Consider the following 26,227-nt stretch of genomic DNA (forward strand, 5'->3'; position numbering starts at 1 on the left):
AGCAAGAGTTGGTGAAAGTAATGACAGTATATTCTTTCAGAATGAACATGATTTAGGTGTTTGATTCTTCAGGAATTGATGATGTTTGATCAGACAAGACCACTTAAAAAGAGCACCACAGGATTTTTATTACTTCTTTGCACAGTTGGATACCTGTTCATGTTTGTTCTATTTTCTAGGTCTAAATTTAAGGGTGGGGTTTTCAAAACTCTCAGTGCTGGCCTAATCTTGCTCCCGGGATGTCAATGGTAAAATCCCCATGGGAATGCAGTTAGGCCCATTCTGAACACTTTTGAAAATCCTACCCTAAATACCTAGATTTAGTATAAAGACTGCCTTGTATAATTTTACTGTAAGGTTTGTTTCTGAAATTTTTCCAAGTTATGCTTTTTGTGATGCATCTAGCATACTCTAGGATAGTGGTTCCCAAACTTGTTCCGCCGCTTGTGCAGGGAAAGCCCCTGGCGGGCCGGGTCGGTTTGTGTACCTGCCGCGTCCGCAGGTTTGGCCAATCGCGGCTCCCAGTGGCCGTGGTTCGCTGCTCCGGGCCAATGGGAGCTGCTGGAAGCAGAGGCCAGTACATCACTCGGCCCACACCGCTTCCAGCAGCACCCATTGGCCCGGAGCAGCGAACCGCGGCCACCGGGAGCCGCGATTGGCCGAACCTGCGGATGCAGCAGGTAAACAAACCAGCCCAGCCTGCCAGGGTCTTTCCCTGCACAAGCGGCGGAACAAGTTTGGGAACCAGTGCTCTAGGATGCTTTAAAATAATAAATGGTAATATAAAATGTGAGCTGCTGATACCCACACAAGCCACAACCTTCAACGGCAAGATTTCCGCACTGCTGAAAATGAATCTCTCGCCAATCTATAAATCATGGGATGAAATCTGAGAGATCAAGTATGAAAAAGCCACTTCTCAAATAGCCATTTGAACTGACCTGCACCCTTTTGCCTCAAAAATTGTAAAGGCAGAGCTTAGCATAGAAATCAGTTGAGTCTTTAATATTATGCCAACAATTCAGGATTTTGTGTCCTCTTTATAACACTATTTCTGTGCATTGTATATAGAAAAAGCCTTATAATTTAGTAGTAAGCATACATTATACTCGGAGGATACCTCAAGCTGAGGCCTTAAAAGATATTTGACTTCTCATATAATTTATTACTTAAGCTATAAACTATATTTATTTTGTTGTAAAGTATTTTTTCACCTTCCTATTTGCTGTACATCTTCTTACTTTCTGCCCATTTATACCAGTGTAACTTCAATCAAATTATGAAACTGGACTAACAAGTACAGTATCAGTGCTATCCTGGGATTTCAGATTTTGTGTACAGAGTTTAACTGGTGTAAATCAGTGTTTTTTGCCATGTTGTTCCACTGAGCTTCATATTAATATAGGTTTTCCTTATTTTGTTTCTGCTTTTAATGTGTGACTGAACGACACAGAAACAGTGGAGATGTTGTTAAATAGTGTTTTCCATGTAACTAAAATAATTTTAACACCCCATTGCATTACTAATCTGGTGCAGTGTTTCCTTTTTATGTAGTAGTTAGATAGTTAAGGTGGCTCTGTTACAATATGTATTTTTAATTATACTACCTAATTCCTGTGTGTGTGATCCCTTCTAGCTCACCAGTTGACCTACCCATCTAAAGCACCCTCACCTTCTGTACCACAGCCACCTCACTCCCCCTTAAGCAATGGATTTCACTACACATTTGTCTAAACACCTTAAAAGTAAGAACTAACTGCTCTTGGCATGTCTAATTTGTCCTTACATCTTTGCTTTAACTTTGTCAAAAACTAACACTTTTTACTACAATAATGTAAAATTTATCCAAATTAATGCATGCATGCAGTTTTCAGTGATCAGAAGACTCTGTTCTCAGACAGTAAATATTTCTACTTATGAACTAATCACGAGCTAGCAAAAGCCATTAAGGTGATTGCTGTGGGTTAAAAATAAGTAAAGGCTGTTTTGATCATCTTAGTGTGGCAAAAGAAAAACTAAAATGTCAATGCTATTGGCAAATTTGGGGCCACATTTTCAGCAACAATTTCCAGTATTGAAAATGTGCGCATGTGTCTTCACCTGCAAAGTGGCACACACTTCTGTTGAGCACCGTACCTGCAAAAACGGGAATCCTTGTACACAGGCAGTTTTGGGTCTGCATGCAATTTTGTGGGGACAAACAGGTGCATTTTTGCAGAAACTAAAATTAAAGTTTAGTTTGAGACAAGCTGGCCTTGTGTAATTAACCTTCCAGTAGTTTGTTCGACTGATGCCATGCATTCAATGTTTTTCCATTAAATTATTATACTAATGGAATGATAATGTTTTCCCCTCATTTAGGTTAGTTCTTAGCTGCAAGTATCGTGGGCACCATTTTAAAAAGGACATTTATTGCACCACCATTAAAAACGAACATATACTGGCCATTTCAATGGTATTTTGCATTATTCCCTATACTTAAAATGGGAAATACTTACCAATAGTTAAATATATCATAATACTGACAGTATCCCAATTTGGCACCCACTGTACCTCCAGAATTTACTATTCATTCATTCTTGTCTTTCTGCTTTCAGATGGTCTGGTTTTCTCTCATACGATTGTATAAAAATACATGAAATAAGTTTAGTAGTAAGTGTGACTGAACATCTTTAAAAGAGTTAGTCTCTGGCTACCATGGTTTCGTTTTTGGAGTACTTTTAAGATCAGCACTTCTCAGAGTTAAGAAATCTCCATATTTAGATAAGCTCTAGAAAGGCCCAATACTGCACACACATCAGTTTATGTCAATAGGAGTTCTGTTTAGAATGGCTGCAGAATTGGACCTTAAGGTCGTAAAAGGTGACTTGCCTTCAGCAAGGCATATCACAAATGATAGACTGACAGCTGTAAAGTTGTTCTGACATCACTCAGAGCAGCAGGGGAACGTGATGGAAGTGGACTAATGTCTGCCTTGTTCACTTTCTGATTTGGAGGGCCTGATTCCACCACCCTTGCTCAAATTGAATGGCACCTGACTCTTCTAGTAGTCCCATTTAAGTCAAAGCGGATTACACATGGAGTGAGGTGTTTTTCCACGAGTAAGAGTATCAGAATCTGGCCTTGAACTTTTGAAAAGGGTGCAAAAAATAAAAGCACTGTCCCCAGATACCAACAGGGAACTTGTACTAGGGAATTACTCCAAAAACTCACATCCAAAGTTCACATTCTCTTTAAGGGACAGAGTTAAGGAAAGAATCTAGTAATTTTAGCCATTACATTAGGGACACAATGATTCTTCTAGATCAGTGGACATCTTCCAGAATTTCAATGGCATCAAGTAATAATTGGTCATACAATTTTAAATATCTATTAATTATCCATCCTATCCTACTGAGGGCTGCAATACAAAAACATGTTTTTCTGAAAATGTGTACTGGTTGGCATCAGCATACACTACCATATTTGACTGCATTTTGTTTTAATTCATACCAGCCAAAGCAGTAACTGAACATTGACATAAGATACAACCCAACAACCATCTGATGCCAGAGCGTGGAAGAAAGAATGTCTTCATTACACCAGCTTCTCTGAAGATACTCATCAGCTGATCATATAATTTTTCAAAAACAAATTCAGAGAATAATAGAGGGATTTTCTATGAAAAACAAATAAATTCAAATCATTTTAGTTTGGCATTGTTTTAGTTCAGACTTTTTATATAAATAAATGGCACTTTTAAAATACTCTGTAAAATACTGATATATTTTTAGAAACAGAATATATTTTAGATGTTTTTAATCAAGGGCTGAGTTCATTTTTTAAAAAAAGCTGCTTACACAGACTTTACAAAATATTATTGCTTCACCCTCAAGTTCAGATACATATCGTAAAGCCTCTTGACAAAATGTAAATCAAATAATCTTGGAAGCACATCATGGCATTTGGGTAAAGCTAACTTAAGTGAGAAGCTTACTGAGAATTTTCTTCTTTTTTTGGCAAAATTGATCACTCTCATGTGCCCTTTAAATAAGAAATAGCAAAGGACTCAGCTTGCATTTCTAAATGTTAGTAACTGTCATGTTCACACAATGAACAAAATTATGGCACTCAGCTGCTAACTCCTGTACATTTTTTAATTCCATGTAGTTAATCTTCAAATATCAGTACCCAGTATGTTAGCATTGACAATAGCACTGTCCCCATCAGTAACAAGAAGCTACAAAAATATTTTTTTCTTACATTAAGAGGACTGGGAAGTAAAAGAAATTTTAATTCTAATGTGTGAAGTAAGCAATAAAATGTTAATAGAATGTGTGATTTTACTAGTAAATATATATATATATATAATTGTTGTAATTAAAAAGCAATATGTGATGGTACTGCATTATCCTGGAAACAACAGAAATAATGTAACGTGGCACTTGCTAATTTTGTATGTAAATTTTACTGGTGCTTAATTTTGCCAAAACTTTCAAGTCGGATGTTTTGCTTGGGTATAGGGTGAAGAGTTGGCCAGTTACATATGAAGAAAATGAGTTTAAATGAATTGCTGTTGCTTCTTTACTTGAAAAAAGTATGTGTACACTTTCAGTGTAAGGCATGCAAAAATCGCACAATACTGTGTAATTTTTAGTTGAGTCCAGTGCTAAGAGAGGAATGATTCATGAATACTTTGCAGTGTTTTGCGAGACTTTTAACTTCTGTTTCTTTGCTGCATTCAGATAATGGGTTTAAAAAAAACTACATGGCTTCATATTTGTTTAAAATGCATAAAATAAAAATTGATATTGTATTTTTACGATACTCAGAAGCTATTCTTAAGAAATATATTTAGAAAATGCAGTCTATTTTTAACTAACTCAATACTGCCAGTGTCAGCTTCATAATATTTTGCCAAAATAAAATTTTTATTTTTGCCTTTATAAAAAATGTTTGAAAAGAAATTAAACAAATATTTTGCAAGAAAATGTTAATTTAAATAAAATGTAACAGTTTGGGGGAAATGGTGTATGTACAGATTAAAATATTAACATAACACTTCTGCTTTTGTCTTGTCAGCTGTTCTGTTGATCATTTTCAACATTGTTTTTAAAATCCCCGTTAATTACATTTTGCTCTCCCTGGTTCTGACCCAAAGCCCATTGCTGTCCATGGGAGTTTTTCCATTTACTTATATAGGATTTGAATCAGGCCTCCTGGGTACCAAGTGCTGAACTTAGGACGGCTCTTAAATACATACTTAAGTCCATCTCTATTCAGGAAAGCACTTAAGTACAGGCTTTCCTGAACTGGGTCCTAAATGTTGATCTTTCCTAGTTTACAGTTTTCTCAACTGCCAAATTCTTGACACTTGATATAGTATGAAATTAAAGTAGCTAGAATAATTTACATATTCTGTGTGCAAAAACTGCCACTCCGTATCTCTAATCCTGTAAACATGCAGTTGCTTGTGCAATGTATAGACACATGTTAACCAATAAAATGTCTGGAAACCAACTGGAATTTAAGACTTCTGTAATAGCAGGTGAGAGTCAATTGGTACTATGACAGTGCCGTCAAATTACATGGGTTTGATACAGACTACTGGAGGTTTTTAGTTCTTGACTTTCTTAAACTTGAACTACTTAATACAATGGAATGTAGGGAACAAACAGTCAATAACTTTTAAAAAAGAAAATCTAGATATTTCTGTGGTTCAGTATTGACATTGTGAACTTCAGAGAGTTTAAGTGAATATTTGACTTCAAATTGTGAAGAGGAAACGCAAAGCTGATATGCTTATGAAACCCTTGTCCCATTTGTGGGGACATGCAAGGCCTGAAAAGTAAAGGAACCCTCAGCCATAGGGATTTGTGATGTGTCATGGTTCTGTAAAAAAATGTTGTTGATGCAGAAGGGGGGGAGTGTGTGGGCTATGCTGTGGGGAGGGGGTGCAGCCAGTGGGTTCATGAACTACTTCAACCCACTGACCAAAAATTCCACTTGTCTGTTGTCTTTTGGGAGGGGGGAGAGAAGCACAGCTGGTTGTCATAGTAGTTGTGTAGCTGCTCTACAGGTTGTGATGAGGCTATTCATATTCTCCTCCCCTCCCATGTACATCATTCACACACAACCTGCTTACTTGAGCTTCATATGAGATGCAAGAATTTCACCCTTAACACACATACCATTAATGTTTTGAATAATAAACTGATCTTCTTGAAAACTCTTGGTCTTAGACAAATCAAGCAATTTATATGTCCATAATTAACCCCATATTTTGGAAAAAATATCCCCAAGTATGACACCTTTTTTCAAAGCCCTTATTTAAATATAGATATGGTAATGAGTTATCTGGTGACCACTCTGTGTGGTGGTTTTCTTTTTTCAATTTCATTTTGCATTTATTCACCAAAACAGTCTTATCTATGTACTTATACAACACCCATCACTAGCATCAAAGCTAGAAAATTATGATGTATTCACAGTGGTATCTTTTAATCAGACAACGTTCAATTTCAAGTCCTAAAATAGTTGGAATAAAAATAGGGGTTTTTTTTCATTTTGATTAACTAAAAATATTAGACAAATAGTATCTGTTTTTCTTTTGGAGGAACTAATTTGTAATTGATCTGTGTATTTTTTACACCAAGCAAAAATTCAGTGTTTTTTAATCTAAAGACCTCTTACGTTTCTTCCTTTCACCCGTGTGTGTTATTAGTTTGTTACATTACAAAGTGGTTGCACTGATGACAGGTTACAAATTCACAACACCCTCAGCCTTGTAATCCTCAGACCTGTCAAAAGTCTCCCTTTTTTTAATTGAATGGACACTCCTTTTGTTTATTTTCCTACCCATTGCTCTAGTTTTGCATTTGTGTGGCAGGCTGCTAGGGAGTTTTGGTGATGACATTGCCCACACTGGGTTAACTATAGCTCTTCGAGGGAATGGAGAGCAATAGTGGTGATAAACACTAAAACTAATTTAATCCAGGACAGCCAGAAACACCCACAAGGAGTAAGCTGTATTGGAGAGATTTTTTTCACCAGTCATATTAGTTTAGTGGATTTTATTCTAGAAAATCTGGTTTGCGTGCAGAATATTGTTATACATGGCTCTGCCACCTGCAAGTTCATAAACATATTACCAAACCTTTATTGTTTAAAAAAATGACAAACCCTGAGTAAAGTTGATTTAAATAGCTGAAATCTGCTCAAGGATTGCTGTTTTGAATCTATATACAATATAATGCTTATGGCATCTTTTAGGTATTGCTTACAGCTTTATTTTCAACTCATGCTATTTACTTAGTTGATTTCTAAGTCTCAAAAATGAAAACAAAAACAAACAAAACAAAAACCAAACGTATGAGGTAAGTTCTGAGGCTTCACTTCTCTGATTTATGTCTGTCTTTGGGTATTTTAAAGCATATGCTTGTGTAGTAGATGTGTGGATTGCGTAGTTATAAAAAGAAAGAGACATGCACAAGAAAGACATGAAAAATTGCTATATTTTTCCACACCTGGTAAACATTCCCATTGGTTAGTTGGCTGTATTCAAAAGGCTAAGACTTTTATTGCTATGCTAGCAAAAGCAACCTTTCTTCATAGTGGAACAGTACAAAGGAAAAGCACAAAATGTACACACATCACAGTGACTGGAATTCTGTTTGAACAACTGTATTGATTGGGTCTGACCCCTTTACACTTTTTTTTCTATTATTTGAAAAGGTGCATCTAAGTGTAGCTGAATTGAACCAACTGAGATGAACTTTCCATGAAAACTTCTTGAGATACTGCTTTTAGTTCAAAGCTTTGGAATTTTAAAGGGCATTTTTAATATAAGCCTGTTGAGGTATTCTGTGCCACAACCATACTTTGAATATTAAACTACAGGTAAACCTAAGGAGAAAAACATAAAATTGTGAAGCCTACCATAAATTATTGGTAACATTGGACTCTAGGTATAAAACAAATTAAAAATACAAAACTGTACCATGTAGAATCCTAAGAATTAAAAAATGTGTTATACTATTATTCATGTAAAGAACCATGAATGTACTTGGTGCTTTACAGACCTATAGAAGGACAAACAACAAAACAACAACATCGGACGACAATTTCAGCTAAGGTGTAAAAGCACTATTGGTGAGAACGTTACAAAGAATTCTTGGAAAATGTGAGCTTGAAAGATGGAGTGGGCTGGGGGTGGGAGGTTCTAGATGCCCTAAGAATGGAAGGCTTTTTCAAGAGGTTGTGGGTATCAAAGGGGAAGTTTACTGAGTATGGGAGATGAGTGGAGCAGTAAAATAAGAGGATTTGGAGGAAATAAGAGCAGAGATCAAGTTGCAAGCAAGATTGAATAGGATCCTGAAGGTAAGGATGAGGAATGTGAATTGTGTGGTGAAACAGGATGCTAGTAAAAGGATTCAAGGAGAGGGAAGAAAGATGGCTGTAGTAGTTGGACTTCAGTTAGCCTGGAGAGGGAAAGGTGAGAAAAGAGAGGCCTGGTAGGAGAAAGATAGTGATAAAGTTGAGATGACCAAGGTGTGAAAACAGTTTTTATGGGAGTGGGATATGGAGACAAAGGGAGGGGCAAGGTGGTGATAATGTGGAAATTTGAGGGACTTAGCAAGAATTGGAAGCAGAGGGGAAGGAGAGAGAAGTCAATGATGTCACCCAAGTGATGAGCTGGGAATTAGGGGAAGGTGGTGGGATGTAGGTGGTATCACGAAAGAAGATGGGGGAGATGGATTAGTGGGGAAAATAATTTGTTTTGAAACTCTGGAGTTTCACAGGACAGAGGCGTATTTGAGAGTCAGAAATGAGACACAGAGGAGGGATGGAAGGTTTGGGGATCCAACGAGGAATTTGGAGTTAATTTCACAGAAGGGGTAACTGAAGCCATGGTAGCAGATGAGATTACCTTAAAAAGCACAGCTGTAATAAAGAGGAAGACTAAGAACCAAACTCTGAGGGACAGAAACAGAAAAATGAAGAGGAGCCTCCAATGAAGTCACTGAAGGACCAGCCAGCAAGGTAGGAGAACCCAGCAGAATACAATAGTTGTAGAAAATTAGTGTTTCCCGTATTAAATGAGTTACAAGCTTAAATGATCCAGTACTCGGGAATTTGCAGAGGTGTGTTGAGAATTAGGATAATATATTTTCAAATCTGGACATTACTAATGAGGGGCGAGAGTCCACAAAATCACACTTGGATTAATGCAAATATTTTAATACATCTAAACACTGACCTGTCATTATGTATTGGCATTATTAATAAGAGGCCCCAATCAAGGAGATATACATATATAATATACATATGTATAGGACCTAGCACCGTTAACTACAAATTACATAAATATACACACACACAATAATGCCTATATTTTGCTGTGTGAACAGGGGTTTGGGGTTTTGTTGATTTTTTTGTTTTGTTTTTTTCCCCATGTCTGTCTATCTTTAGAGCTGTGGCACAAATTTAAAAAAAAACACAAGTCTTCCAAAGCTTAGTGACGGGTCATATAAGATTAGACCTAATGAAATAAAGAAGTTGAATGTTCTTAACTGTGTTCTAATGAAAAGCATTTTTAGTTACCATTAGAGCTTTACTACTATGAAAACTAAATGAAAAGAAAGAGAATAATGTGGGATGATAAAGGAAACTGCTGCCTGGTTCTGAGTGATTATTTTGCCTGTATGGATTCCCTTTCTGATTGTTCAACTCTGCTAAATAGACAGATGGGTCAACTGCTTTTGATTTCCTCCCATACTATATATTGCCTTTTGTCTCCGATTTGTAATTTGTGGATGGATTTCTTGCATTTTTCTCTTTGCCCAGTTAACAAGACTTACAACAGTGGCAGTATGTATTCTGTTAACCTTCCTACATCTTTGTGTTATAAGAAAGAATCAAAAAGTGCTGCAAAATAGCTCCAGGAAACTAGCCATCAGGTAGGGCGTGGACTGCTTCTTCAGGTCTGAGGTGTCTCTGAAACTCGAGGACTCCATAAGGGAGGAGAGCTTCCTACAGTTATAGTTTTACCGGACCAGGTACCCAGCCTGAAGCCTGTAAATAAGCAATATCCAAGGAGCTCAGTAAAGAGTAAATTGCAAACCAAATGCCTGTTTTTATTTTTCTTATTTGGGATAGCAGTAGGTGCTTCAGCTCTTGAACACACTAAATAAAATCCAGCACGTCACTTATGCAATGATTGCTTCTTTAGTTATGCTTATCACTTGAAAATACATGAACTATTGCATTTTAAAGAGAAGTTGTTACTATTTATAGTTATAATAAACAAGACCCATAACACTATAGTTTTGTAGCTTTCATGAATAGTAGATCTCAGCCTTGTCCATATAAGTAACATAATGGTTTGAATCCCACATTTGTGTGAAAACTTAGAATAAATAGGATGAAAAGGAGCTATTCAGGTTGTGGACCCCTCTCCATTTCTGCATCGTATTATAGCCCCAAAACATTCTATGCTTTATTTAACCTAGTTTGAGTTGTTTCTGATGTGTGGGTAGCTTGCAACCTACCTCTGATATGGAAAGAGCTGAAAACCACCTGATTACAAGACAGTTTTCTGGTGTGACATTATACTGGGAATGGCTAAAAGGAGTCAGTCTGCTAGTCAAGATTAGTAAATGGGAAAACCTCAAAACACAGGGAGGTTCCATTCAGATCAGTCCTGGAACATTTGACTTTTGATACATAACTTATTTGAGGTCTTTTCTCTCCTTTTCCATCTATGTCCCACTGAGCGTGGAGACACCTTAAATGCCATCTTCAGAGTTGGATGGATTATATAGCAGGAACTGCTGGCCTTTAACATAGTCTCATACTGTACTTTTAACTCTCCCCTGGGAATATAAGCATCAGGAATAGTGCTCCAGAGGAACACACTCTTTGGGTAATATTTCTCAAAGATTCAGGGAAAAAAATGTAGTTGGTGTCACTTTTAAAACCCAGATAGCACTCTGTTCTGTCCCTTGACACCATGTCCCTTTCACTTTCCCCTGACAGCTCACAAGAAACCGATGCAAATAACGATACCAGGCTTTGATTATGAGAAAGTGCACTGCCACTTATTCTCTTTGTCTCCTGCAGTTTATAGAGGCAGCTTCAGTGCATAATTTAATCTCTGTTCTGGGGACTGTAGTAAATCCACAGAGATTTCCACCAAGCGTCAGCGCTGACACTGGAACAACATGTGCGCATCCTCTTTGATGTGAATTCCCCAACCACAGCTGTAGAAGGACTTTTAGCTTTGAAGCTGTCCTAAAAATTGTACTTTCAGGAATAAAGTTGCCAGGCTCCTCTTCAAGAAAAGGGGGAGTGTAAACTGCAAAGCAGTTGTGTAAAGCCAGAGAGCACCTTATATATCATAGTACTTGGCCCTCGAATTCCTTCACATCTGAAGGGTAGGAGAAAAAGGGATCCCTTTTTATTGGAAGCATTTTTTCTTGACCATCTTCTCATAAGGGGATTTTGGAGTAGCGGGTAGTAGTGATGTTGCTTTCTCACAAGGTGCTCCCCATCGTACAAAGAAGTGAGGGGGATGGGTCATTCCAATGCTCTGCCTGTTCAAAAGGGTACCCCATCTCCTCAAGACGGTGTGCTAATGCTACCTACATACTGACAGTGATGAGAATTGCAAAAGTGTGCACTAAGCCATTATATAGACTGTATGCTTGTTCATTTGCTTTCTCTTCAAATACAGCCTTTTTTGACTTCATCAAGTTATAGCAGAAGACTGAGATCCAGATTTCTCTGTCTCCTGTTTTGGGCTTTCAAAATATACTGGCTTTGGGCTACCCTCATCATGAAGGTTGAATTTAAATGTTTGATTAGTAATAACTTAGGAGTTTAAGGCACTTATCCTTGACACAACTGAGACCTAAATTAGAAGTGCTAGTGATTTATTTAATTCCATTTTCCTGAAGGACATCAGTCTCCATGTTACTATTTGTATATAAATATCAGTGAGGCTGTTCTGTAAAACGTAGGACTACCTGCGACCACATTTTTACTGTTGCTCCTATCTCCAGTAATAATGGGGATGCATGTACAGCCAGGGGGAGAGAACTTGGTTCTTGAGGCACTAGTTGTGCCTATCTTTGAATGTAAATGCAATTCTGATGTAGAAACTATTTCACAATGTAGGGCTGACATAGTAGCAGAAACCAACACTACAGAAAGGTTGTATCCTTATGTATAAAGTTAATTTATTTACCTATCACTATTATACTAATATCTAAAACTAATAGAGTATCTTTCATAACAAAGCGCCTCTGGGGTGGTTCTCAGCTGCTCTTTTACAGTGCACAGTAACACTGCACAACAGCCTAGGACCTTCAAGTGTGCAAGGACCTGAACACACTTTCCCTGATCCAGCAATACTACTAAGCATGTGCTAAGTCTCATGTAAGTCAATGGTGAAGTCTAATACCACTCCTGGGAACTTTTTCCATAGCAATGCAGAGGGGAAAGGGTCACCTACAGAATTAAGCAAGCTCCATCCTGTAGCATACTGATTTTTCCATTAAAGACTCTTCTGTGTGTATTAGAGATCAGGTTACCATTAACTGTAATATATAATTTACACCAGGCTGGGGATGTATAATGATGTGGGGCTGCAATCAATATTTTGGGGGCAAATTCTATTATATGGTACAAAGGGAGTGGTGCAAATTAGAGTAGCCCTTGGGCTGCTATAACCTGGGCTATGGCAGAGAATCAGGGAGCACTAACGGGTAGCTTGTTCTCAGCTTCTCCTTCCCCTGGACTGGGTAGTGGGTCCCAAGGAGATGTCAGTCCAGTCGCTATCCTGATCTTCCTGGAGCTCCCACAGCCTGGCAGGGAAGAATGCAATGAAGTACCTAGAACTACTCCCTTATCTGACATACTGCTCAGATGTTGTTGTACCAGCCGAGGAGCTCCAGGCAGATTTTAGCACCTGAGAGATTACATGGGTGCTGAAGGATAAACCAGGGTTGCTAACAGAAAGATCTAGTAAGTGTCTTGCTGTGCTACAATACTACCTGAGCAGTCATGAAATGAAGATTATGAAAGAAACCTGAGCCTAAATCCTGGGACAGAAGCCAGAGGGGCTCAGGGCAGGTGTATAGTCTGCTAGCATGCAACTAGTTGCAGGATCAGGATCTAAAACTTTTAATCCTGTTTTTTGTTCATGTGTATAAAACATCCAGATTGGCTAGGTGTGCCAGTAACATTTTTGCTCTTTCTTTAGCTCTCTCAAACCTGTGTTTAAAAGAACCTGACTGTGGACATAAGTGCTGCTAAACATTCTAGCTGGGAGGAAATTGACGTCAGGCCTTCAGGAAGGTTGAATTAGGAGAGATGTACCAGACTGAGAAGTTGATGCTAGAGCTATGGCCTGTTGAACACTCCACAACACAGAGGTGCTGCATGGATGTTGGTTCCATTCAGAGTATGGGTGAAGACCATGAGACTGTTGACAGTTATGTGCTGGATGGGATTTCTCATTGCAGAAGCTGAAGTTCAGATTTTTTTGGTCAACAAGAATCTCATCTTCTGTAGGAAAGCCAGCTCAATAAAATCCTAAGTGAGAAAACCTGCCACAATATTAACAGTAGCAGACCAGCAGTAGTTTTGGTAGATGTTTCCTTTTGGGACAATATCCTAATAGTTTTCCTCTTAGTGACACAGAGAAGTGAAACTCTTTCAAATTTCACATGTATTTTCCTTACTAGGCAAACCAAAGGCATGAACTAATGACAAATATATTAAAAGCAAAATGGTTCCTACCATAATCTTCTCTGTGTAGATATATCTGCAAAGGTGATTTAGCTAAAGCAAACTAAGGCCACTTTGCTGTGAATAAGAGCATCCCCATGGCGTTTAAATGCACTTTGTAGTTAATGTACTCAACTGTACATGTCTTAATCCTGGAAGTTGCATATAAACAGGCCCTCCTCAATGGTGAAATAACATAATATACACATTTCACCTTAACAATAGGCTTATATAATGACCTCTTCCCAATTTTTATTTATGCATTAGAGATAGTGGGAGTCATTGAAAAGATGGTCAGTGATTTAACATTATGTAAAATGGCAGTTGATGAATTCCTGGTGCTTTTATGAATATTGGCATCTTATAGCCACCATTTTAACCACTAAAAATAGAACAAAATAAGGTAGTTGGTAAATACTGTGTGTGTGTGTCTATATACACACACACTTTACATGGATGATTGTTGTACCTAATAATTGAACAATCTATGCACATTCTTTTACATGCAAATAAAATGAAGGGGTTACTTCCTTGCATATTGCAGAAACGTACATAAATATAAAAAGGATCAAATTAATAACATATGGGGGGACAAATCCATAAGCACTTAAATTCAAAAGTTCAGACACTTTGCCCTTTCCCGTGTCAAATATCACTACTCCTTTACTTAATGTGAAATATGGTATGGTTATTTTTTAAAATGAAACAGGCTCAATTTCATGTTCCAAAACTAGGTTAAAAAGTAAATGCAGATTCTGATTAAAGTCACTTTGTGTCACATTTAGTGTACAATCACACGTATCTGGTTTAATACTGCTTGTTTTTTCCATAAAGTAACATTTGTTCAAAGTCTTTCAGTGTAGCTAAGGCTGAAGTACTAATTTTCAATTATCTTACAATCACTGTACATATTTCAGCTCATACAAATTAGCAAACAGTATGGAAATAATCACTGCAACAGATTATCAGTAAATTAGAAACATAGCTTTACCAGATACCACTTTTTTCTGTAAGTTTCATCAAGAGCCTCGGGTAAGCTTTTTCTTTCAGACGTGGGTGCAGACAAAGTCCTGCTCTCCCAGAAAGAAATGCATTCAGAATGTGTGCAATGTGGCATTCCTTTTGTGATCCTCAGATTAATTCTGATCAATTTTCAAACAGATGCCATTACAATAGCTGAGAAAATGCATACAATATGGAAGTTTGATCTTTAGTACACCAAAAATATATAAATTTGCAGAAGATATGGGCTTTAGTCCTTACTATGTCTTAGAACTTCTGTTTCTTTCTTTATGCACAGACTAGAGGATTTGGTGCAAGGAAAGTAAGAGGTGGCATGCCTTTCACTCGTAATTGTGACTAACTCTCTTCACTTCAGTTTGATTGGTGGCACTCAAGTCAGGGGGGACTGCATACCACAACTTTGCCTGCATCCCCCTCTTTAAAAAAAAAAAAGTAACTAAATTGAGGCACCTGTCATTTTCCATAGCAAACTATCTTTTCCTTTCACACGAGCTCATTTCCTGGTTCGGTTCTTTATCTCCTGCAAATCTCACCTCTGTAGAGAGAAATTATTAAAACTAGTATGTTAATACAAGAACAACCTCCCTCCCCCAATGCTGCTTTTTCGTAGCTCTCATGCACACTGCAACTCAAGCAGTTTAAGGATCAAAGTCCTTCATTTCAAAAGGTATATCTACACCCAGGAACATCAAACTAGTTGCAGAATGTATCCCTCTTGTCCTATAGCTGTTAAAAACAGGCCTAGAGAAGTAACTAAAAGTACATCTATAGAGGGATGAAAAACCCGTGGCATGGCCGTGACTGGCCCAAGTCAGCTAATCTGGGCTCAGGCTGTAGGGTATCACTGTGTAGACATGTGCACTCAGACTGGAGCCCAAGCTGTCAAACCCTCCTCCCTCACAGGCTATCAGTGCTTAGGCTCCAGCCCAAGTCAGCTCACCTTGGCCACCAAAAGTTTTTTTCCAAGCTCTGTGTAGATGTACCCTAAAGGCCCTCTTCTGCATCCTGGTATGATGTAGGAGCCCCCTACACTGATGGAGTGCTACAGACAGCAGTAGAACTCTGCCACAGAAACTCATTACAGAATCAGGACCTAAATGAATAAACCTGTTCTCTGGCAATTATGTCAGACTGTACTGCTGGTATTACCAAACAGAACCAATAGTTGAAGCTGTATTACACCACAGAATACTGTCATCATTGCTACTGTATCATAATTAATACAGCAACAGGCAACTCCAATGAAACCTTATTTCTCAAACAAACACCCAAGACAAAAGGACACTAATCAAAGAAAGTAGTGTCAGAGGTTTGACAACTACAATGGAAGGAGAGTGGGTTCAGAGAATATTGTAAAAGGAGGTTGGGAATTACATTTATTTTCATCCAATGCATCTGTTTATACTTTACCCCCCAAAAAATTACACTCATGCCCATAAAAATGTCATCCATGGCATCTGAAAGCAAGCACTATTTTTTTCTTTCATCTAAAAGGGCTTTTTTAAAATCATAATACAAAAATCTGTGCTGTAAGCAGTCCTCCACTTTGCACTAACAAAAAGGCTTACTGTACTTTAAATACAAAGACTTATTAGACCCGAAGTTATGAGCCACTGGATTTAACAAACATCATTTTATAATTGCTTTTCACATCTTTCTTGCTTTCTGGATCATCAGCTTCACTGTCTTTTTCAGCAGATTGCAGTTCTTCTGCAGATTCCTCTTGCTCCGACTCAGAGTCACTTTCAGAGTCCTCTGGACTTTCAGGTTCAGGAGAGTATCTGTTCACATCATCTTGTCCTTCAGCCTCCTCCAGCTAGAATAAAATTCAGATTACAAAAGGAAGCTAAATCATTCCCCCAAGCAACCTCGCATTTTGCCATTTAACAAACAACTTCAATGACTTTTCACTAGTTGCTACATTGTTCCTTTTGTGTTAGTGGCTGAAGATGGGACATGAGATTAAACAACAGAGGTACCAGATAAAACCCATCTCTATCTTTAATAGAGAGGATTAGTCTGTCAGATACTGGAATGACTGATTGATTGTCAATTTCCTTAATGACATCTGAATTACAATGGTAAATGGTACTAAAGTTCTAGGATCCCTTGACATTACTAATGCAGTAACTGGACCATCTCCATTTTGTTTGCTAACATTTAAACAGCAAAGGAAGTAAATTTTTAAACAATAATGCTTTATGCTGGGAAGGATTTTTTAAGCAGGAATATGTGTGCACACAATATGCAGCTACTTTGTGGTTGACCACTAGCCTCATATTACTCATCATGAAGGAACCAACAAAGAGAACTTGGAAACATTATCAAATGCAATTGAGCATGCAAAGTTTTTACTGCTTCGTTACTTCTTTAGCTTTGGTAGGAGTTCAGAGAGTCATGCTTGGTGCAAGAGAATTGTTGCCATACTGTAGCCAACTTTAACATGAACCACATTATTTTTATGTGAGGGTCATCAGGGACTTGTGTGCAAGACTGCAATGCTTTGTAAACCTGACACTATTTGGCAAATACAGCACTTAGAACCACGGAAGAAATTCTCAATGCGCAATCTGATAATGATCAGAGGGGTAGCCGTGTTAGTCTGGATCTGTAAAAAGCAACAACGAGTCCTGTGGCACCTTACAGACTAACAGACGTATTGGAGCATATGCTTTCGTGGGTGAATACCCACTTCGTCAGATGCACATGGTGGAAATTTCCAGAGGCAGGTATAAATATGCAGGCCAGAATCAATCTGGAGATAATTTATTTAACTGACCTCATTATCTCCAGACTGATTCTGGCCTGCATATTTATACCTGCCTCTGGAAATTCCCACCACATGCGTCTGACGAAGTGGGTATTCACCCACGAAAGCTTATGCTCCAATACACTGTTAGTCTATAAGGTGCCCCAGGACTCTTTGTTGCTTAAATCTGATAATGATGGGCCAATACAGGTATAGCTTCTATTTACACAAAAATGCCTTTCTAAGGGAAAAAGTGCATGTGTGTTTGGAATAGTAAGAGTTTGCTAGTGTGGCACAGGTTCTTTAACTCAAGTCTAGCAATCTCAGAAAGTTTTCTACAATTATCAGTATTAGCTCTGACCAAGAGTAAACATTCACTGATCTTTCAACCTCATGCTCAAATATCTTGTTTCGAGGCGTCAAAGAGGTACGATAGTTTCATAATTTTATTTTGTCTTCCTTCACTTTTCTGTGTCTCCTCCAGACAGTGGGGGCCCTATCCTTTCCTCCCTTGAGACTGCCTCATAACTATGACTGAGGAGAGATAGGATCATTTGAAGATTTCATCCGTGTCCAATAGTCATTTCCTACCTCTTCCAGATTTCCTTCTCCCCACCCCTCCTCACGCATTAGGACTACACAACATAATTATAACTGGAGCACGCAATCATAGCACCTAAGGCTCCGACTGCACCGCTTTGAGCTAAAGCAGTTTAATCTGGGTCAGTACATGAAGAGGAAGCATCCCCCAACCTTTCCTAGGGACTCTCAGGAAATGGGGCTAGCAATTGGGAGGGCACTCCTCCGAGTTAGCACTGAATAGATACCCCTAGCTTGTCTTAAGGCATTATGCTACTCTCACGTGGGTGCTGGTTTTTGGAAGATGTAAAAAGCCTTAACTATTGTAGTCATTCCACAGCAGGTGTGAGTCCAATAATTATTTTGGTTCGTGTTCTGTCTATTTAAATTCCCCTGGCGGTCAACTGAATAAAATATTCTTCACTTCCTATGCTAAATTGTTGGGTAGAGCTGCTATGTACTGTCAAGTCACCTGCTATGTTACATCTCTGAGGAACTTAACATGATCTAGCTGTACATACTGTAGAGTATGAATGTTTTCAGGTGTTCAAGAATTCTCACTGGTACCTCTGTGTCCAAGCACAGGAAGCTCTTGGCTCCTGTAGATTTGTACTTGGTAAACTTATAGGGGCACTCTGGGATAGAGTAAGTTTGACATGTTGTAAAAAAAAAATGGCCATGGGATGTTTGTCATTCATTCTCTTTGCCCACTGGAGCAAGCCTGTCTGCGTCAATAGAGTAAGTAAACTACTACCTCACTGAAACCAAGTCCACAGTGTCGTCGATTTCTTCCAGACATAGTGCTGTCCATGCTTTGCTGGAACTGAGACTCTAGGTCTTCATTCATTTTCTTGTCTTCTTCCCCTGCATGTCCAGTGTACTTGGTTATGGTTCAGTCAAATTAACAAAAACATCTGATTACACAAAATTACCAGATCTTTAGGATTTAGCACTGTATGAAAATATTTAATGCAATTTATTGGGTTGACTATATACGGCACAGTGAATACACCATCACCCTTGTAAAGTTATCTTTACCTGGAGCAATTAATTGTTCAACTCAACAGGCAAGTAAAATACTCTTGTATTGTAGTAAAGGTGGAATGAGATTATCAAGTTTGCCACAGGCTCAATATTGTACCAGGGGTAGTACTATAAACAGGGTTTACTAGAATGTAATATTACCTTGTAAAATCAACCACGTGTCTGCACTAAAACAGTTCATTTTTAACATTACCCCATCCTGCCACTATTGCCATTTTTCATAGCAAGATGAAAATGTTATATTAGAGCAGGAGCTCTATATATATATATATATATATATATATATATATATATATAAGACATTCATTTGTGCAGCAAGCAGTCTCTACATTGGCAAATCAAGGCACTGCAAACCAATGGTTAAAATGAAGTAGCGCACACATACACAGCAGTAAGTCAGAAGTTCACTACTGGACTTAACTTGCTACATTTTAGATGAACTACCTGTGTCTTGGGCCACTTCATCTCACACATTTGAATTCTTAACAGCATAAAACAGAAGCTACTTAGCTTTCTTTTCACCAGCCATGGGAAGCAATTTGAAAATTAGCTCTTTCTTATGTCCATTAAATAGAAGCCTATGTGAAAGCAATCCTGCTGCTTATTTTAATAAGTTATTACGTCTATCCAGGTACAGGCTACATTATGAAAAATGCAGAAGAACCCTTGGCCTAGTTTACTGCGAGAGAGAACTAGGGACTCCTAGTTCTACTCCCATCTGCCACTGACTTCCTCCCTTGTAAAATGAGAGAGAATTACTTATCCTTGCTGTGAGAATTAGTATTTGTACGGTACTTTGAAGGTAACTATATACGTTTTTATTATTAAAGGAGGAAAAGACTGCCAACTGTGGGAAACAGGAGGAGAGGAGAAAAGGAAGATTACTTTACATACGAACAGAGGAAGGTGGTTGCTTTGGGCTTTTAGCAAGGAGCAGGCCTCTTGTCAAAACCTAATCACAACTTCCTGCTAGTGATCAATAATAGTACTTAACTCTTTCAGATATCCATCTATTTTTGTACAGTACTTTACAAAGGAGATAAGTATCATCAGTCACTTGCTCAAGGTCACCCAACAAGCCAGTGACAGAACCAGCTATAGAATTCAAGTTTCTCACATCCCAGTCCAGTGCTTTATCCACTAGACCACATGGCCTAGATCAGCTAAGAAGTTGTTACTACCAAGGCAAATTGGAGAAAAGAAAATGTAGAGGAGTCTGGCAGTTCCTATTCTATACAGCTAAGAGAGGTTTTACCAAAGCTCTTATTCCAAACTTTGTCCAATTTCAAACTTGATAAAGTCAGAGATATCTTGGCTTCTGATAATTAATCAGAGTCTGACTATGGGAAAAAACAGACTTGCAGAGTCACCTACTGATTAGAAATAAGTCAGTTTTGTATATCTTAGGTCCATGGCAATTCATCTCAAAGTTTGCTCAGTTTACAAGAAAAAAATCTTGCTTTGACTATCAGGACTACATAACCAACAGGGACTCTGAAAAGTCAAGCCCAATTCTGATTTATGCACAACATCCTCCATCAAAGGTCATCAGCTGGTAGTGTAACTGGTGATGATGCGTGAAGCATAATACACTGCACCCCCTCAGTCTGCAGCTACAGTCACTGTCTAACAGCAATAAGATTGTTTTGCTTCTATGTCAAGAAAAGGAGACAACATATGTGGACCCCAGTTTTGCAAAGCATTTCAGCATGTGCTTAAATTTAAGCACATGCAGAAATGCTTTGCTGAATCTGGGCAGGAGGAAGTAGACATGTGCAGCAAAACTAGGCCTTTTTCAGTCACTATATTGACTAGTAAAAGAGGATGAGATTATGCCAGTTCCCAGAATCTGACTTGTTTTCTTCAGCTTTAGTCACAAAATTGAAAGCCCCCACTGCAACGGTAGTGAAGGTACAAAGACTCAGCTCTGCCTCTCTAGATCAATGTTAGTTTACAGATTTCTAATTTGTATCAGCTATTAAACTGACCTGTTCTGAAATGAGAAGTTGATCTGTGGTCTCCGATAACAAGGCGGCCAGTGTGTTCTTTCTAAAAGAAAATGCAATTTATTGTGAACTCTGACAGCTCTACCTACATACTAGAATTCTTGGATACACACACCCTACTGCGCACTATCAACAAGCTTTTTTTCAGGGGGGAGAGAACATGTATTAATGAGCTCTTTCACCAGCCAATGACTATCTGTTGACAAAGCTAGCTTCATTTTTACCTTCCACTGATCATATTGGAGGAAACCCTAGGTACCCTCCCAACCCCCAAATCTGTTCCTTTCCTTTTCACTTGCCAGTGTCACTCCAAAGGGATGATTACAACCCCGCTGAAGTTGCAGCAGGATGAGGGAAAATAGGTCACCTGAGCCCAATATTATAATGCACAATAAAGTTTCAAGTTACAACCCAGGTTTTGCCAATTACAGTAATAACTCAACCTTTCTTTGATTCCCCTAGAAATGACTTAGCAGCTCAGAGTCCTCCCCTACACAACTTTATTTTCTGATTGTTTATTTACTTTTTGCTTTTCCTTCTCATTCCCTTACTGGACAGAAGACCACCTGCTGGGCTGAACTGATAGTTCCATAGGGCTGTATGTTCTTTTCCAACGAAACACCCACACAGGATAAGCAAAGATGTGGCCAATGTGCCTTAACCCACAGCCCTGAACGCGAGAGCCAGCACCATCTTCAGTTTCATTAGGAGCCTCTGTGGAAGCACAATCTGCACTTTATGTAAGTCCTTAGGTTAATCCAGGGTCATGCTACCATCCCTAAGAGCACTTAAGTTACTCTGTTAGGGGCAGAGAATAATGACTCCACCAGGTTAGGGAAATACAACATTAGAGAAAAATAATTAGTTTTTTTAAGGGAAGGCAAATTTTAATTTTTGCCTCCAATTTAACTAAAAGCCACCCCATCTAGTTATTGACACCTGTATAAAAGAAAAAAATTGCAACATTAAAAACTGTATTTTAGGCACATATGAAAACATTCAGGCTCCAATACTGGTCTCTCGTGAGATGTGTGTGTGTGTGTATGTATCACTGGGTACCGTCTACATTAATCGCATGAAAAACAAAACTTACAATACACAATGTCCACACATGTAAGTGGATTTAGATTTTGTCCTGCATAAGTAATTAAATTCCAAGCCATCTGATTGTGTTTGCTACTGAGTTACTCCAGTCTGGTTGCTGTTATATTTAGCCTTTGTATCTCATTCATCTGAAGCAAACTTTCACTTGTCTGGAGCCAACAAATTTGGGGGTTTTTTTGGTGAGTAAAACATTAGGCTGTTGATTATTCTCATAAGGGTGAGTAAGAAAGTGTTCCTGACTATTTTGCAGGCTGATCTAAAGATATAAGAATCTGGAAAAACAATGAATTAGAATCAGTAATTGCCAGAGGTGTAGTTGGAGCCCTTTTTTACTGCAAAGCAATGCTACCCAGGCTAACTGTGGAGCAACAGGCCAATATGCTGACATTACATTTTACAGACACTACATAGCAAGTGCTTTGGGGCCTTGAAATAACTGTAGATTATAACTACAACTGTTAAATGCAGAAATCCTGCCAGAACTAAAGTTATGTACAAAGGGATGCACAGATGAATGTAAGAATAATGTTTTAAAGAAAACTTTTACCTTCAAGCAAGCACTATCTTATCAATAACACTAACGCATCTTCACTTCCAAAAAGAACAGAAAACACTATGCAATCACTTTCAATGTGATCAGTGATTTGTTCTGTCATTTTAAAAATCTTTTCCTAATAGCAACTACCCTTTATTTACACGGAATGTTTGGATTTAAATAGCTAATTAACAAAATCTCACCTTTCCTGCTCCCATAAGCCTCAAGAACTTTTGCTTTCTTTCTTCATTACCTAAGTCTACTGCCTCCCAGCTGCTCGATCCCTGCTGGAAGATAGAAAGTAATAAATTATTTAAAAAAAAACAAATAGATCAGTTTCATTTAAAAGCATGTTTATATTAAATAAGATATTCCAAGTTATACATAATTTGAGCATTTTTTCTATGCACTATGATGCAACATTTACAATCATGCAATTTCAATACATGACTAGGGCCCCCCCTGGACCTGATCATAACTCACTCATTCAATAATGTCAACTTTGAGAAGTGTTTTAAGGACATGGGTTTTTTTTTTTAAATAAATAGGCTCTAGTGGAGAGGGAGCAGGAAGGACTTTTAATAAACTAAACAGACTTAGATGCAGCCTCAACGGTGGTCAACAGGCACTATAAAAAAATGATCTTGCAACATCAACAAGCCATTGAATACATTTTTAAAATGAAAGAATGGATTCTGACTTCTGGAGCCATTTGCAGAGAGATAACATATCTAGCAAGAATAAACCCATGAAGAACTTGCATAGGGAGGAAGACAGAAAACTGAGCTCCAGCAAATGAAAAATAATCGTACAGTTAACTAACCCACCACCTTTGAATTTGATCAAGGTTCAGGCCTATCAACTTATCAAACAAAATCTTGAAAACGAACAGAGATTTGGGCCTCTTCAGGAGGCATAACAAGCACTGAATGGTACCAAGCCCAGACCAGCGGCTTGCAGGCTGGGCTAGCAGTGGCAACGACCACGTCCATTATACAGCGAGCACGGGGCATTAATGCAGCAAACAGCGCTCCCAGCACGGAGGCACATCCCCTTTGAACCGACTACTCCCCCCGGCTGCTTAGGGAGGGCGGCCTTCACAGCAGGGGCGAGTCCGTTCAAGCGGGACACACGACGGCTCAGCCCAGTGAAAAGCCTCGGGTCCCTCCCCGCCACCAGGCAGCGTTAGAGCCTCGAGAGGGGGACGGGGCCTGGGTCATTTCACTGACCTACAACAAGCCGATCAGCGCCTGCCAGGCGAGAACAGCCACCCCCGCCCTCACCCCGGGGCAAGGGGATAATCTCCCGTCCCCGCGTCGCCCCCGGCCTCCCATGGCCCGGCCCCCGCGCGACTCACATCGGGGGAGGCCGCTCGCTTCATGCCGTGGCGGGGCTGCGTCTCCCTGGCCGAACTCATCTTCCCTCAGGCTGCGGGATCGGCGCTCAGGCCGCGGCCCTTACGTCTTCCTTCGCGGCCTGGCTGGCGGCAACACGGCGGCAGCCCCCGCGAGCAGGTCAATATCCCGGCAGGCGCCAGGCACGCTGGGAGTTGTAGTTCTTCTCTGGTGACTCGCACTGGTGGAGGGCGGGAGAGACTTCACGTCCCAGAATCCTCTGCGACGGGAGAGGGGCCGGTACCGGCCCATGATTGGTCAAGGCGCGAAGTGTCCCGGTCCCCGCGAGTGGTGACGGTAGCGGCGGAGTAGCCAGCGCCTGCTTAATAGCAACACGCCGAGGTTGTGAGGAGCGGGTTCGAGTCCCCGGCCCGCTGGCGTAACAAACTCGCCATTTACTCTTTACTAAACCTTCGCCTCCCCCCAGCGGGTAGGTACGGCCGCTCGTGGGGCTGCCTGGCCGCGCCCGCTCTTTCTATGGAAAAGTGCTCGACAGGTGCTTGACGCAGAGTCTGAGGCCGGGTGTTCAAAGGGATCACAGCTCCCCCTGCTGTGGGCACCGCCCCTCTGCGCCGCCCGCCCTGGCGAACCCGGGGAGCCGCTGCCTCCCCTCCCGCTCCGCAGCTGGTGTGATGAGAGGCCCCGGTGATTCCGTGTGCTGTGACTCCCGCCCCAGACTGAGTGCAAGCCTAAAGTCTCCCATCTTGGGCCCAAAGCAGCTAGCCCTTTTCACAACGCCGGCCAGCTTTTCCTAGGCTAGGGTGACCAGACAGCAAGCGTGAAAAATCAGGACGGGGGTGGGGGGTAAGCCTGCGGGGGTGATGGAGTGGTGGGGAAGGGGTATGGGATGGGGAAGCAGGAGCCCAGCATGCGGATCCCCTTGTCAGCAGCTGGGGCTCCCCTAAAAAGAACAGGAGTACTTGTGGCACCTTAGAGACTAACAAATTTATTAGAGCATAAGCTTTCGTGGGCTACAGCCCACTTCTTCGGATGCATATAGAGTGAAACATATATTGAGGAGATATATACACACACATACCTGTGTATGTGGGGCTCCCCTGTTAAGCAGGCCCATTAAACCCTCACCTTGACAAGCCCCACCTCCCCTTCATCTGTACCACCCCGATGAGCCCGCTCAGACACCTCTCCACTGAGCCCCAACCACCTACACCTGGACCTCCACCCAAATAAACCCACCTCCCCTGCACCCAGACACCCCCGTCCCCTATTGAGCTCCAACCACTTTCACTTGGTTCTCCCTACAGACTCCCATTGCCCCTGCACGTGGAATCTCCCTGTGCATCCAGATCCCGCACTGAGCTGCCTGCACCCAGACTTCCCCACACAGAACCCTCTTACCCCCATCTGGATCCCCCCACACTAAGTCCCTCTGCACTTGGATCCTGCTGCCAGGATGAGCCTCCCTGCCCACATCTGGTGTGCCTGGCGCAAAAGGGGCAGGACCCCAGGGTCTTTCTGTGGCAGACATGGCCCTTGTGCTGTGTCAGGGTCAGGTTCAGCCTCACTGCCAAGTCCCTGTCCCAGGGGGGCGGGGGAGGCTGCAGGGTATTCTCCCACCTCCATGCAGCCAGTGGCCTGTGCTCCCCACTGCCATGGTGGAGCTTCCACATTTATTTATTGTTAAAAAAAAAAGTGCAGAATTTTAAAATATTATGCACAGAATTTGATGCAGAATTCCCTCAGGAATATGGGGCACAGTACAGCTATAATGGTGGGACTGTGAAGGGGGTGCTGGACAGTAGGGCATCTGTGGGTGGGGGAGCTGGGCAGGGGGTGTGGTGTGCAGGGTGCTGTGCAGTTGTGGTGGGAGGTCAGCGGGAGGGGTCTCTGGGAAGGGGGTGCTGGGCAGCGGGTCTGGGGGCATGGGGCATTGGGCATAGGGATCTGTGTGGGAGGTCTCTGAGTGAGGGGGTGCTGGGCATAAGGGCAGAGCACTGGGCAGGGGGGCAGTGTGGAAGGGGCTTCTAGCAGTTTTGGGTTTGTAAACAGTGCCCTTGTGCTG

The 26,227-nt window shown here is 40.4% G+C and overlaps 2 protein-coding genes and 1 long non-coding RNA gene across 31 annotated transcripts in view; 1 reads left to right on the forward strand and 2 right to left on the reverse strand.

The window, feature by feature from the left end:
- PLEKHA7 (pleckstrin homology domain containing A7) overlaps positions 1-15,281 on the forward strand; it is a 299,188-nt gene extending 283,907 nt beyond the window's left edge. For 27 of the 28 annotated variants that reach the window (XM_042858812.2, XM_005308705.5, XM_005308702.5 and 24 more), the window contains 2 exons: positions 1,637-1,745; positions 3,496-15,281. In XM_042858812.2, coding sequence (XP_042714746.2) covers positions 1,637-1,734 — 98 coding nt within the window. In that variant the 3' untranslated portion in view covers positions 1,735-1,745; positions 3,496-15,281. The remainder of the gene's footprint in view (positions 1-1,636; positions 1,746-3,495) is intronic. The other variant, XM_005308701.4, reaches the window with a different exon arrangement.
- Positions 14,551-24,770, reverse strand: C4H11orf58 (chromosome 4 C11orf58 homolog). Of its 2 annotated transcripts, none has more exons than XM_005308714.4 (5): positions 24,168-24,770; positions 23,014-23,097; positions 21,154-21,214; positions 18,876-18,985; positions 14,551-16,609 (listed from the first exon to the last, which is right to left on the reverse strand). In XM_005308714.4, the coding sequence occupies exons 1-5, from the start codon at positions 24,225-24,227 to the stop codon at positions 16,397-16,399; spliced, it is 528 nt and encodes a 175-aa protein (XP_005308771.1). In that variant the 5' UTR covers positions 24,228-24,770; the 3' UTR covers positions 14,551-16,396. The 2 variants fall into 2 exon arrangements, with proteins under 2 accessions (XP_005308771.1, XP_005308772.1); XM_005308715.4 differs by having other exon boundaries at positions 23,014-23,094; positions 24,168-24,768.
- LOC135983005 (uncharacterized) lies at positions 21,695-22,519 on the reverse strand. Its single transcript, XR_010600503.1, has 2 exons — positions 22,265-22,519; positions 21,695-21,885 (listed from the first exon to the last, which is right to left on the reverse strand). It is a non-coding gene; the product is annotated as an uncharacterized LOC135983005 (long non-coding RNA).
- Positions 24,771-26,227: the final 1,457 nt, after the last annotated feature.

Source organism: Chrysemys picta, chromosome 4 (genome assembly GCF_011386835.1).
Source record: "Chrysemys picta bellii isolate R12L10 chromosome 4, ASM1138683v2, whole genome shotgun sequence".
NCBI classification, from domain to species: Eukaryota; Metazoa; Chordata; order Testudines; family Emydidae; genus Chrysemys; species Chrysemys picta.

Bases quoted from the DNA above. Each gene is read 5' to 3' on its own strand.
- C4H11orf58 (XM_005308714.4), bottom strand. From the start codon at position 24,227: ATGAGTTCGGCCAGGGAGACGCAGCCCCGCCACGGCATGAAGCGAGCG. The intron at 18,986-21,153 runs GTCAGTTTAATA...CTGGACATGCAG, and splicing joins AACTTCTCATTTCAGAACAG to GGGAAGAAGACAAGAAAATG. The intron at 16,610-18,875 runs GTAGTAGTTTAC...ATTTTATTCTAG, and splicing joins GTGGACTTGGTTTCAGTGAG to CTGGAGGAGGCTGAAGGACA.